The 12,790-nt window shown below is 39.8% G+C and overlaps 2 protein-coding genes across 4 annotated transcripts; one reads left to right on the top strand and one right to left on the bottom strand.

Annotated features, from left to right (window-relative positions):
- The first annotated feature begins 200 nt into the window (after window positions 1–200).
- LOC121975631 (histidinol dehydrogenase, chloroplastic) lies at window positions 201–7,724 on the top strand. Of its 3 annotated transcripts, XM_042527389.1 has the most exons (17): window positions 201–698; window positions 787–976; window positions 1,892–2,026; window positions 2,310–2,431; window positions 2,515–2,567; window positions 2,671–2,743; window positions 3,327–3,428; window positions 3,510–3,611; window positions 3,719–3,790; window positions 3,879–3,941; window positions 4,025–4,066; window positions 5,343–5,402; window positions 6,352–6,462; window positions 6,684–6,854; window positions 7,015–7,105; window positions 7,274–7,355; window positions 7,417–7,560. In XM_042527389.1, exons 3-17 carry the CDS (start codon window positions 1,906–1,908, stop codon window positions 7,421–7,423), a joined length of 1,272 nt encoding a protein of 423 aa, XP_042383323.1. In that variant the 5' UTR covers window positions 201–698; window positions 787–976; window positions 1,892–1,905; the 3' UTR covers window positions 7,424–7,560. The 3 variants fall into 3 exon arrangements, with proteins under 3 accessions (XP_042383323.1, XP_042383322.1, XP_042383324.1); XM_042527388.1 differs by having other exon boundaries at window positions 7,274–7,724; XM_042527390.1 differs by lacking the exon at window positions 201–698 and having other exon boundaries at window positions 827–976; window positions 1,935–2,026; window positions 7,274–7,724.
- A 148-nt stretch (window positions 7,725–7,872) lies between these two features.
- On the bottom strand, window positions 7,873–10,958 carry LOC121975629 (protein HOTHEAD-like). Its single transcript, XM_042527387.1, has 6 exons — window positions 10,814–10,958; window positions 10,364–10,730; window positions 9,509–9,819; window positions 9,040–9,431; window positions 8,388–8,959; window positions 7,873–8,106 (listed from the first exon to the last, which is right to left on the bottom strand). Exons 1-6 carry the CDS (start codon window positions 10,869–10,871, stop codon window positions 8,052–8,054), a joined length of 1,755 nt encoding a protein of 584 aa, XP_042383321.1. The 5' UTR covers window positions 10,872–10,958; the 3' UTR covers window positions 7,873–8,051.
- Window positions 10,959–12,790: the final 1,832 nt, after the last annotated feature.

The raw sequence follows: 12,790 nt of genomic DNA, 5'->3' as shown, positions 1-12,790 counted from the left end.
CAATCTATCCGAAATTGAGAATTGGTTTGGTCCATAGTTAGTCGTGGCAGTCACTTTGATCAGATTAAATTAACCTAGTGAGACAAACACACGAGACAAGCCAAATGCACAATTATAATAATTTCGCTAATTGCATTATTTGAACATTTTTATTCCAGGGTCTATTGATTGGCTTAAAACCGCCTTCTATCCTTGTTTTCTCGCACTCTTCTTATCCCCACAGAACTTGGCCCGGACTTAACCCTCACTGCCGCACACCGCAAGCACTAAGCCAGTAAACCTTCGTCTTCCCTGCGACGAACTCAGACCGGCACGCGCACGGAACCCTCCTGGTCTGACCGCTGCCTCCTTCCCGTGGCCCGTGGGTTGTGATCTCAGCCTTCAAAACCTTCAGTTCTATCACTCCTTTTCCTGTGAATTGCGATCTCTGCCTCCCTTTTATCGTCCGCTCGGTCGCCCCGTCTCCCCGAAACCCTAGCCTTCCTAGGCTCCTCTGCTAGGCGTCTATCCTTTTGTGATCTCAAACCAGCAAAGTTTCCGATATATCTCAAGTTCTCCCCGGACTCCCCTCTTTTGCACCGCACCCTCTCAAATTTTGTTTAGGTATCCGGAGCCTGCTGCGCTACCAGTCCCTACCTCAAATTCAGCTGGAGAAGATCACAGAACGCCTACATTACCTCCTCCTCGCGTATATATGGGTTGATCAATGCTTTTTTCTCAATTGTTTCATTGACTCGGTTTGCATCATCCATTTTTTATAATTATGAGCTCATCTGAAATATGCAGGTGCTGGGATAATTGCTTAGATGATATTCCTTCATTGACCTCTACGCGAGACTAGAATATTTATACTAATATTCAATTCAAAACTTGAACTTCCTATCTTTCACCCTCTCAAATTTTCTTTATATATATCTGGAGCCCGCTGTGCTACCACTCCCCACCTCAAATTCATCTCGAAAAGATCACGAATTAGGTACATTGCTTCCTTGTCGCATATATATTAGTTGGTTAATGCTTGTTTCTCAAATGATTCATTGACTCGGCTTGCACCATCCATTTTTTTTACTGGGATGATTACATGGATGTTATTCCTTCATTGACCTCTAAGTGAGACTATACTATTTATACTAATATTCAATTCGAAATTTGAACCTCTAGACTTGCCAGGTTAAATTCAACTGATTTAAATCTTTTTATAAGTTTAAATGTGTTTTTATTTTAAATTTTAAATTTATTTATTGTGTGCGTGTTTTTTAATATTTTTCAATAGGCATAGCCCGTGCTGTACCCAACCCACACCATGTCGACTTGGGTGGCCAAGCCACTGCTTCCAGACCAACCTGCAAACCAAGCTGAGCCTGATATGGTCATCAGGCTGTGCCAGACATGGACCAAACTAGGCCCGGTCCTGGATGGCCTGGTCTGATTGTCACCTCTAGTTCACGTCTGATGCCTAGATTCTTGAGGTGTTTGTGCCTAAGTTTCTATAGCCCTTCAACACTTAAAAAACTAAATTTCTGATTCCTGCCTCACATATCTTCAAACAATCAGATCCCCGCTTCCCTCTTCCTGTCCTGCATCAATATGTTTACAAAAACATGTTAAATATGCTCACCTCAGTCTGCATAACACAGACAGCACTCATGGCCATTTTGATGTCAAAGAACACAAAGGCTGTTCTCTATTCTCAACTAAGAAAATTGAGCAAACAGTTTCAATTTTGTATTCTTCATATCTTCTGTTAATTGACTGTTTATATATCCAACTAGAGTTGTAGTTTGTAACTACAACTAATATAATTAAGGTTCACGTTCGCATAAAATTACACTGACTTTCAGAGTTTAGCTGTACAGTTATATTCTATATTGTTATTGATCTTCATTTGCAGGACAAAGGTGTCTAATGGAGAGTAAAATTTTATCTTTGTCAAGGAATAATCAATTTCTTGGAACTCCTATCCTTCACCAGTTCCTGCAACCTTCTCTTAGCTACTTGAAGTATAACCTTTGCTCTTTGCCAAAAGGTATTCGCCTCCTGTTTAGTCAAGCTCATTATTAGCACAAGAATTCACTTGGCATCTGGGAGTTCATAATTTAATCTACATATTGGGGCATCCATATTTCTCGTGTTTTATAAAATATGTTTGAATGCTTCAAATCTTGTTTGGAACATAGATGATTTAACTTTTTCCTGATTTCGGTGAATAAAGTGAAAGCTTAAATAGGTATGCTTATAATGCATTGTCTTATCTGTGTAAAAGTTGTGCAGTGCGGTCTGATATTTGAAAGACCATGATTATCATGCAGGATTTAAAGCTACAATTACTAAGTGTGCGATGAAATCTTATAAGCTTTCTGATCTTGCACACAATGAGGTTAAATCTCTCAAAGCTCGTCCGCGTATTGATTTTTCATCGATTTTCAGCGTAGTAAGTTTGGCATTCTATCAATTGACAATTTTCTTTGCAGTGAGTGCCTGATTAGTTTGCTATATTTTGATCTTTATGTTTAGGTTGAACCAATTGTGGATGATGTACGATGCAGAGGAGATGCTTCTGTAATAGAGTCAGTAACTTACCAACCTGCTCTTTATCTGTTATATTTCTGCCTCAAATAATATTGATATCACAAATATAATGTTAAAGGTTCCATGACATTTTTTATCCAGTTATACTGCAAGATTCGACAAAGTTGTACTTGATAAAGTTGTTGAGCTTGTTTCTGATCTTCCAGATCCCGAGGTAGGCTGTTTTGAGTATTTGTTTATTTCTGATATAATTTTCCCTAAAAACTCTAGGTCCAATTCTGTCCTCTTTAGTGTTGATATAACAATCAACGATTTAATTTCATCATGATTAAATTTTCAAATGAATAATTTTACCTCAGACATAAATTGTTAAATATGTAATTCTACCTAAGTGTGCACTTGACATTCTTGGTTAAGTGTCCATTATTAATATGTATTCTTCCCTAAGCTTAAATTGTTAAATATGCAATTCTAAGTGTGCACTTGACATTCTTTAAGACAGGTAATCTCTCATTTAATTCTCCTGTACCACACTGCTTTTTTCAATCCAATTCTGGATTGTAATTCTTATTTTGCACCAGAGTTTTAGGCTTTTAGAGTCCTTAACATAATTTTTCTCTGTAATTATTTGTCTATATTCTATCAAGTATCTAAATGTGTCATCAGGAATCATGCCCTCCAGAGATTTTTTATGCAGTTCAGTAATTTTGATCATTCACACAACTTGTATTCTTTGGAAAAAAAATACCTCTCTTTCAATCAATTGTATAAAAGTTTATTTTTCTGTCATTGTTAAGCTTGATCCTGCAGTAAGAGAAGCGTTTGATGTGGCCTATGACAATATTTACGCATTTCATGCTGCTCAAAAGATTCCTGAGAAGGAGATTGAGAATATGAAAGTAAGAATAAGGCACTACCCTTCTTTCTCTCGTTTATTTTTCTCGTACTTATGACTGAATTCATAGAATGAACATGCATAGGGGGTGAGGTGCAAAAGAATAACACGGTGCATTGCATCTGTTGGCCTTTATGTTCCAGGGGGTACTGCAGTCTTACCCTCAACTGCTTTGATGCTCTCAGTGGTATAGCATCCCTGTTTACAATATCCAATGTTGTAGTTATAGTGAATTTTGACACATCTAGGCAAAAGGGTCTGATTTAACTTTCAATTTATTCATGTATGCACCAGCCTGCACAGATTGCTGGGTGCAAAACCATTGTTCTGGCAACTCCGCCTGGTCGTGATGGTAGTATTTGCAAGGTAGCCTTTAAAAATAATCTGTCATCACTATACCTACACTGGATCTCCCTGTGAAGACATAGGTTTTAACATGGTTATGTGACAACAGGAAGTATTATATTGTGCAAAGAAAGCTGGCGTCACCCACATTCTAAAAGCTGGGGGAGCTCAGGTTAGTGGATTTCTAACACCTTTCATATATTTTTTCCCCCAGGAAGTATTTTCTCATAATGGTATCTATGCATTCTTTCTCAGGCGATCTCAGCAATGGCTTGGGGAACATCATCTTGCCCAAAGGTAATCCTTAGAAGCATCAAATATGTTGATTGCAAACCCTCACCAGTGAACTACTACAATTGCTGACAATCAACTTTTATTCCCAATCAAGATGTTAGATAGTTTCCAGCATCTCTTGTTGTTTGGCAGTAGTTTCAAGTTTCTTCTGTCTGTGCTTTATCTGGATTGTAATTTTGTGCTTTGTATATGTAGCTTGATTTTGAGGTGGTATCTCTTTATCATTTTGGGAAACCTTATAGTGATAGGTGGACGTCTTGGCTAGAAAGAGTAGGAATTAGGAACAATAGCACTAACGCAGCTTCTAGTTTTACGAAGTTTCTTACAGGAGAGTTGTCTTGCATACAAAATCACCATTTTTGCAATCTTGACCACAAACTATTATTCTCATGCTTCAATTATATATATATATATATATATATATATATATATATATATATATATATATATATATATGAGCATTGTTTCATGAATAATACTATGTTATGGTGGATTTTGTTGCCTGAGCATTGTGTACAAATTTCTCCTCTGCATTCTATATTTGAATCTCTCATTTAGTTAAAAAAAGGGCAGCCCGGTGCACGAAGCTCCCGCCATGCGGGGTCCCGGGCAAAGATTCATTGTACGCAGCCTTATCTTGCTTTTTGCAAGAGGCTGTTTCCATGATTCGAACCCATGACCTTTTGGTCACATGGCAACAACTTTACCGTTGCGCCAAGGCTCCCCTTCCGAATCTCTCATTTAGTTAGTACAAAAATATTTGGAATGTAGGGGTTCTGAACCAACAGAGTTAACGATGCTTATTTATTTCCGTTATAAAAAAAAAAAAGGCAGCCCGGTGCATGAAGCTCCCGCCATGCGAGGTCTCCGGGAAGGATCCATTGTACGCAGCCTTACCCTGTTTTTTGCAAGAGACTGTTTCCAAGATTCGAACTCGTGACCTTTTGGTCACATGATAACAACTTTACCGTTGCGTCAAGGCTCCCCTTCCGTTGAACAACTAAAATTTAATTAAGCTTTGCCCTCAAGATTTTGATTTGTATATTTCAGATGTTGGCTATTCACCACCCCCTTTTCTAGCCATTGTGTCTATCCTACATATCATACATGAACAAATATAACACCTATATAAGATTTTCTCTTGTGGTGCAGGGTCTTCCTGCTAACTTAATCTTGTTTTCTGTCAAGCTTTTAATTGATACTCTTCTTCATTTGATCGAGCATTATGTAATATTGATTGGACTTGCTTTTATGTCCATGTTTTAATTGCTTTTTTCAGGTTGAAAAAATTTTTGGGCCAGGAAATCAATATGTTACTGCTGCAAAAATGATTCTTCAAGTATGATTCAAATTTTGTAGTGTCACATTCCTCTGAACATATTGCTCTTATCATTTGATCACATTTACTTACCTTGTTTTAGTCCTATGCACTAATGATTTTTTCCTTGTCATGAGGCACTGGAAATGTAGTGATCAAATCAAAGCTGTAGATGGCTAGTTTTTTTAATTATTATTAGTATTAGTTAGCTTATTTTGTGGTGATTTTTGGAAGAAGATAATATGTCGATTAAGAAGATAAAAATGTAACAGATAATATGGTCATTCCATTTTGGATCTTTCACGAATGAAATGACATATTAGTTGGGTCTTCTGTAAACAAGTAGCTCTTTTCCCTTTGCAGTGAATCAGAAACCTGAAGCTATAGGTCAGATAAGATTCACTAGGAACAATCATCCAGCTAAATCCCTTTCTTAAGAATAAAATTGAATCCTGTATCTCAGGTACTGTTATTTCCTGGAAAAGTGATTAACAGAAATACGGTAACCTAATTTTATCAAGAAAGTTTCATAGCCAGTGGGAACTATAATAATGTTTATTTTCTTAACTTAAAAAGTTGTGACATTGATAGCCTCTAAATAGTGAATGCAAATATCATTTTTGAGCTGTTAAAACTTGACCGAGGATTGGAGTGGAAACAACTACATTGCCCAAGTAATACACAAATCATCTACCATCAATTTTCTGACACTTAAAAAGATAAATCTGCTTTGACCTATCAACTTGTGTGTTATTTATTTGTTTCTCTCTCCCTAATTCCGATAACCCTTGCCAGTATCGCGGCTTCATTTTTTATTCCCAGTAAGGTGTTCGCTTATGGATATCCTCTCATAGATATTGTAAAAGAGATATGTTTCTACAGTAGTTAAATTTCTGTTCAATCCTCATAGCTGTTCAGTTGTTGATCACGAAGAGAATGATCCTTGGTGAATACTTTGGCTGATATGCAGAATAGTGAAGCCATGGTTTCCATTGATATGCCTGCTGGCCCTTCAGAGGTGCTGGTCATCGCCGACAGGCATGCCAATCCAGTTCATATAGCTGCAGATCTACTCTCTCAGGTCATTTTTTTATTCATTATAAATGCATATCAATCAGCTTTTTTGGAGTCTTCAGTTCTATTCTGTCTGTGTTATTAATGTTTTTTGTTGTAATTTTCAATAGCTGGAATTTATTACCTGAAGACTTGATAAAAATCCACGATGAAACTTTTCAAATTGCTATAAATATAGTTGTTCCATGGGTTTGGTGCGCTTATTTTATAAACTCACTAATTTTACAGGCAGAACATGGTCCTGACAGTCAGGTAGTTCTTGTCATTGCTGGAGATGGTGTCAATGTTGATGCAATTTTAGCTGAAGTGAGCAAACAATGTGATAGCCTTCCTAGGGGAGAATTTGCTTCAAAAGCACTTAGTCATAGTTTTGTTGTATTTGCCAGAGACATGGTTGAGGTTGGTTATTGATTGATACTTGTAATTTGCTCAAGCAACCCTTAATACTTTGGAAACTAAATTTATTTCTTATCGACATCAAAATTTACCTTCTGCATTGTTTCGGTTGCATCTGGGCCTAATTTCAGTACAATTGAAGTTTAGGATGTTATTTTGGCAGGCAATTTCCTTCTCAAACATGTATGCTCCTGAGCATTTGATCATCAACGTTGAGGATGCCGAAAGGTGGGAGGGCTTGATTGAGAATGCAGGTAAATAGTTGGGTTCTTATTATTGTTACAGCATGAAATTGTTCTTTCTCCCATCATCACCTCATTCTTCCATATCGTTAAGAATTCCTCTTGTTAAAGAGATCGATTTACTCTCGGTTATGCCCAACACGATAAATTTACACTTTACGTTCTTGTGGGCCATTACAGGTTCAGTCTTTTTAGGACAGTGGACACCCGAAAGTGTTGGCGACTATGCAAGCGGAACCAACCATGTCCTTCCAACTTATGGGTATGCAAGAATGTACAGTGGTGTATCGTTAAACTCATTTCTCAAATACATAACTGTGCAGTCCCTGACTGAGGAAGGACTCAGAAAGCTTGGACCCTATGTAGCCACTATGGCAGAAGTTGAAGGACTAGAGGCTCACAAGAGGGCCGTCACCCTTAGGCTTCAGGACATTGAAGCCCCTTTGCCTGCTTAGCTCAAACAGTGTCAGTTCGAATGTTTCAGAAACTGTTTAACTTCTTTTTTTTTTCCTTTCCATTTGAGTAGCTTGAGTTTGCTACATAATAATCAGATAAGTTATTTGCCCATGATAATATGATATTGGAAAACAAAGTGTGTATTTTTGAAACTTTCACCTGGCATCTTTCGTACTGTGTTGGATCAGTGAATTATGGTTTGGGTTTGTTACCAAAAAATCACTATGATGTTTGGATAATAATGTTAGTGTAAATCCTTGCTTAAAACTCAATAAAGAGGATTGATAATGAGGATGAGGATGCTGATCGTATACAAGAAGAAATAGGACAAACTTTTAGATTCATTGAATTGAGTAACACAAATAGTTAACATATATTTCTTAATAAACTCTTTCTAGATATTTTTTTTCTTTATAAAGTTTCTCACAGCAATCCCAATTCCCAAAATATAATCACCAAATCAACGTTCTTCTCAACCAGGTACACACTGAACGGCAATCACTCAGACACCTGCTGCTCTTCCCAGTCTCTTCCTCAGTATCTTCACTCCCATGTATCTGCACAAGCACACAGTAAGCACAAATTCTACAAAGTTCTCTGATCTAACTAGATTTCTTCTCAGCCATTTTGTTTTTCTGGAATCATGCGACTGACAAGGAATACTCAAAAGTGTAGAAGATGATCCCCTTTGAAAAATCGTAGAATCTGATGGAATTTAATCTCTATGTAATTTTCACCCAGCAATCATTGCAAGTCTCTTTCAGTTTATTATTATTATTATTATTATTTCCCAATAAATATTATTTTCTTGTTAGAGTGAATTATTAGATTTCCTCACCTTCCCATCATCATGACGGTGGCCTGTGGGTTCGTCCCGGGCGACTTGTTAAACGTGGAACCGTCCACCACCCGGAGCCTAGCGGCACCAATCACCCTGTACTCTCCGTCGACCACCTTCCCGATGTGACAACCGCCGTGGTAGTGCCAAATGGTGGTGACGGTATCCCTGCAGAACTGCTCCACGGAGGCGGTGTCGTTGGTGTGCTTGGGGATCAGGTTCACGTTCGCCTGCACGCTCATGTTCAGCAGCGCCTCCATCGTGTAGGCGTCGTTGACGGTGAGGTCGGCGAAGCGCTTGGTTTGCACCACCCGCTCGATGCTGCGCACCCCGTACACGCACCGCTGGAGGTCCTCCGGATGGCTGAAGTAGTTGAAGGTTACGACCGGGGGCGTGTGGACGTCGCCGTTGACGAGGCGAAGGCCGCCATGAGAAAGCGGCCCGCTGATCTTCTCCAGTATGAAGCCGCCCTGAAACGCCTCCTTCGGCAGGTTTTTCTTTATCTCTCTCTTGTACTTTTGCACCGCCTCGAGGCTCCTCTGTCCTGGTGGAATCGTCGAGAGCTGCCCAATCTACATATATATACACATTGCCATCAAGGAATTGACTGAAATCGCGGAATGAAGGGATAATGAGGCCGGAGACGGACTACCTCAGCCGACATGATGCCGTGGTGGCACTTGATGCTGTTCGGCGACTGGCTGAAGCCGCTGCTGGCCTCGATGAAGACGCCGGGGTGGGTGATGCCGACAGTCTGGATCAGCGACTGCCGCACTGGCTTCTTCGTCGGCATGAAGATAGAGTTGAGCGGGTTGTCAGCCATCCCCTTCCCGACGTGCAGGTTGTCGATCACTACCGGAATACCGAGCTTCTTGAGTTCCTTCCTCGGCCCGACCCCGCTCAGCTGCAACAACTGCGGGCTGCCGATGGCCCCCGCCGACAGAATGACCTCGCTCTGTCTCCCTCCGTTGAGGAGAGCCCGGTGGCGCTTGCCGGAATTGTCCTTGAACTCGACGCCCACCGCCGTCGGCCGCCGCCGCCGCCCTTAGGGTAATAATAAACAGTACTCCATTGTCACAAGATTCTTATACTAATAAAGTTGAGACAGTATACATTGTTACCCCTTCGTTCGAAGATGATCCTCTCGACGGTGGCGTGGAGGAGGACCTTGAGGTTGTCGTTGTTCCCGGCGGCGAGGAGGTCGGCAGCGGTGTGGCGGAAACCGTCCTTGTCGAAGATGATGCCGCCGATCTTGGTGCCGTAGAGGTGGTTGTAGGTGTAGCCATTGAATGGCGCAACGCCGGCCTCGAGCAGGCCGTCTCGGAGCGCCGCCTGCCACGGCGCGACCTCCGGCCAGTGGACGATCCTCTGCTCCACCCACGGGTACGACTCGTTCACCAGCTTCGCGTCCCACCCCACTGTCTTCACGTAGCTGCACAATCATTTCAAAAAAGACAAAACATAGCAACATGTTAAGTAGCGATCTCAGGTCGACTTAGTCATCAAACAATTATATTAAAAAGGTTTAATTAGTTTTAAATTTTAAAATTACTTTTAATTAATATGTCATAATTTAAATTATCACCCAACTACCTCACTCTCACAGTCTCACTCCCTCAGTCTAGTTTCTTTTGACTTAAGATCTCGTTTATAAAACCCAAGATTTTGACCAAGTCATGGCCAGTGAACTGAGGGATCTTGATGTATTTTGCTAACCGATTGAACTGGCCTGCCAATCAGTCAAGACCCAATGTCCACTATCACTGAGAATTAGCAAAACAAAAAGGGATGAAACTAACGTGAATGGTCCACCTTTATTGGGCATCATATGAAACAAAAATATGCGAATCCTAGGAAGAGCTTTTTCTCAAGAGTTTATCCCCTTTAATGGTCCAATTGAAGTTTAATTGCGATCTTTCATGGTCACACTTTTCAGCGAACCATTATGGAAGAGACAAAACTAACGACAGAATTACCGTTGACTGGCTCTGGTGTAGAAGCCGGCGTTGATGCAGGTGCCGCCGCCCAGCACCCGCGCCCGAGTGTTGATAACGCCGTCGGTGGAAATGAAGGGCTGAGACGGAGCAGAAGGGGAGGTGTCCGAGAGGCCGATGTGGAAGTTCTGCATGTGAGAGATGTTGGGGTTGCCGTACGGGGAACCGCCCCGCTCCAGCACCAGCACGCTGTAGTTCCTCGAGAGGGTGGCCGCCAAGGGGCACCCGCTGGTTCCGCCGCCAACAATTATGTAGTCGAATCCCTCCTCTTCTGCCTGCGAGAAGCTGCTCGCTTCGTGCAGGTAAGGGTAACCATGTCCGTGCTTCACTTCGTTGCAGGAATCACTTCCTGCAGTGAGTAAATTCTCCACTGAGATATTTCACCGATCTGCAATGAGAAAAAAAATAAAAAAAAAGGAAGAAAAACCATACCTTGTGTTGTTTTCAGGGCAGTGAGAAAGAGCAACAACAACTTGATCAAGAGCTCCATCAAGAATACTGTGAAGTCTTCTTCTCCACTCGAAGAAGATGCAGTAGTTTCTGTAAAAACGGGTCCGATGCATTTAAGAGGGGCAAAAGCAAATACTAGTCCGATGCATTTAAGAAGGACAATAGATTGCACAGTAGTACATTAAATAAAAAACTACGGACTCTGAGCTGGAGGATCATCCATGCTATAAATTTCAAAGAAGAGGCCAGAAGTAGCATCCATGAAACAACGCAATTAAGAAAAATAATGACATAGGAAGGTTTGGGATCTTTCCCGACATAGATGCCTCAGATTTTACCGTAAGATTTCACATCCAGTAATAAGATTGCTGCTCGTCATGCAATATGGAGATCCAACGACTTGTTGCTATTTAGAACGGTGAATAGATCTTGTCACTGTGGGTTTAGGCCTCGGGCCTATATGAAATGTAAGGTGTCAACCAGGGGACAGGTGAGGAGACGAGAGAGTTTAGTTTATCCGGGTGGAAATTGGTAGCAAAGAGATCCTTGCCATTGAGCCATTTTGAACCAAAATTGTCACTCAATTTGACACTTAATTATCGAGTATGCATTGCCGTCTTTGCAAGCGTGGCAGTGGCATCCATGAGGGCTACCAGTCACTCTAGCCATTTTGACAGTTGATTATAAATTAATCGTATAATTTATTTATTTATTTGTATAATTTAAAGACAGACGGCAAACAACATCTAAAACGAATATAATCATAAGTCTACTGAGAGAATAGAATGAGATGTGTGATTAAGAAAAGGTGGAAAGAGGAATTTTCACGGTATTCTTTGGTCCTTATCTGGTCTTCCTTTTTTTTCACGGTATTCTTTTCCCCCTTTCCTCTCCTCTCCTCGCAGGTTGCAATAATCAAGCTTTGATTCTACTTTGGTCGATTTAACTAAAAAAAGAGAAAAAGAAACTAAGGTGAAATTTAATGCCGCTTTCAAAACAATGACAGACGAAAGGAGTTAGTAAACCTCACAGACACTTTAATTTCTCCATTCTCTTTTCTTTTCCTTTCCAGCCTGATAAAAACCGAGGCACCGCAGCGGCACATGCTGCAGCAGGCCTGCCTTCAATTGCATTACCGCGTCTCCAACTACCAAAGCAAACATTAAATTGACCACCCTTCCGTTAAGTAGATTTAAACATTAATCTTTTGCCGTTTTATCAATGATTTATAAATGATGTGGGAACTAACAAAGACGCTCAATTTCAATGCCAACGTGGAGCAGAACACTTCGAGTGTTGTAAATGCTTCCTCGTGAGGTAGGGTTAATTCGCATCGTCTACTTTAATTATGGCCGGGTGTTTTCTAATATATATTTAATGCCTTTTCCATTGATCTGATATTTCCAGCAATTTTTGATTATTTGGATAAATGAATTGTCAATGTTTCTGTTCCGGACAGGATGACTTGAACGTGTTCAATTTCCATTTCTGACGTGATGAGGACGTTTGTTTGTATCTTGTTGTCTGCAAGAAATATAGCAACAACTTTCTCACGAGTTAGAGCATCTCCCATACAAATTTTGTGAATGATTTATAAAATTTAAAATAGTAAATTTTGTTGGGTTAGTTAAAATGAATTATAATGCATACATAATTAATATATAAATATGATATTATTAAAATATTTTTGTATATATATATATATATATATATGTATTCTAATTGATCATATTCTATCATTTAGTACTATCTAATTAAAAAATCTTACTAAAAAAGTTTTTATGATTGTGTAAGTGAGGTTTGAGATTTTTAATTCAAGAACATGTTTAAATTTTTAAATCTGTTTTTTTTCTTGAAATGAAGTCAGATAATTAATATAATTAATGTGCATGATTGATCATTTCTAAATAATTAAAAATAAATTATTTGTTGTAATATAATATTTTATTTCATAAATAG

Source organism: Zingiber officinale, chromosome 4B (genome assembly GCF_018446385.1).
Source record: "Zingiber officinale cultivar Zhangliang chromosome 4B, Zo_v1.1, whole genome shotgun sequence".
In the NCBI taxonomy this organism is placed as follows: Eukaryota; Viridiplantae; Streptophyta; class Magnoliopsida; order Zingiberales; family Zingiberaceae; genus Zingiber; species Zingiber officinale.
This window is presented reverse-complemented; position numbering and strand designations above follow the sequence as displayed.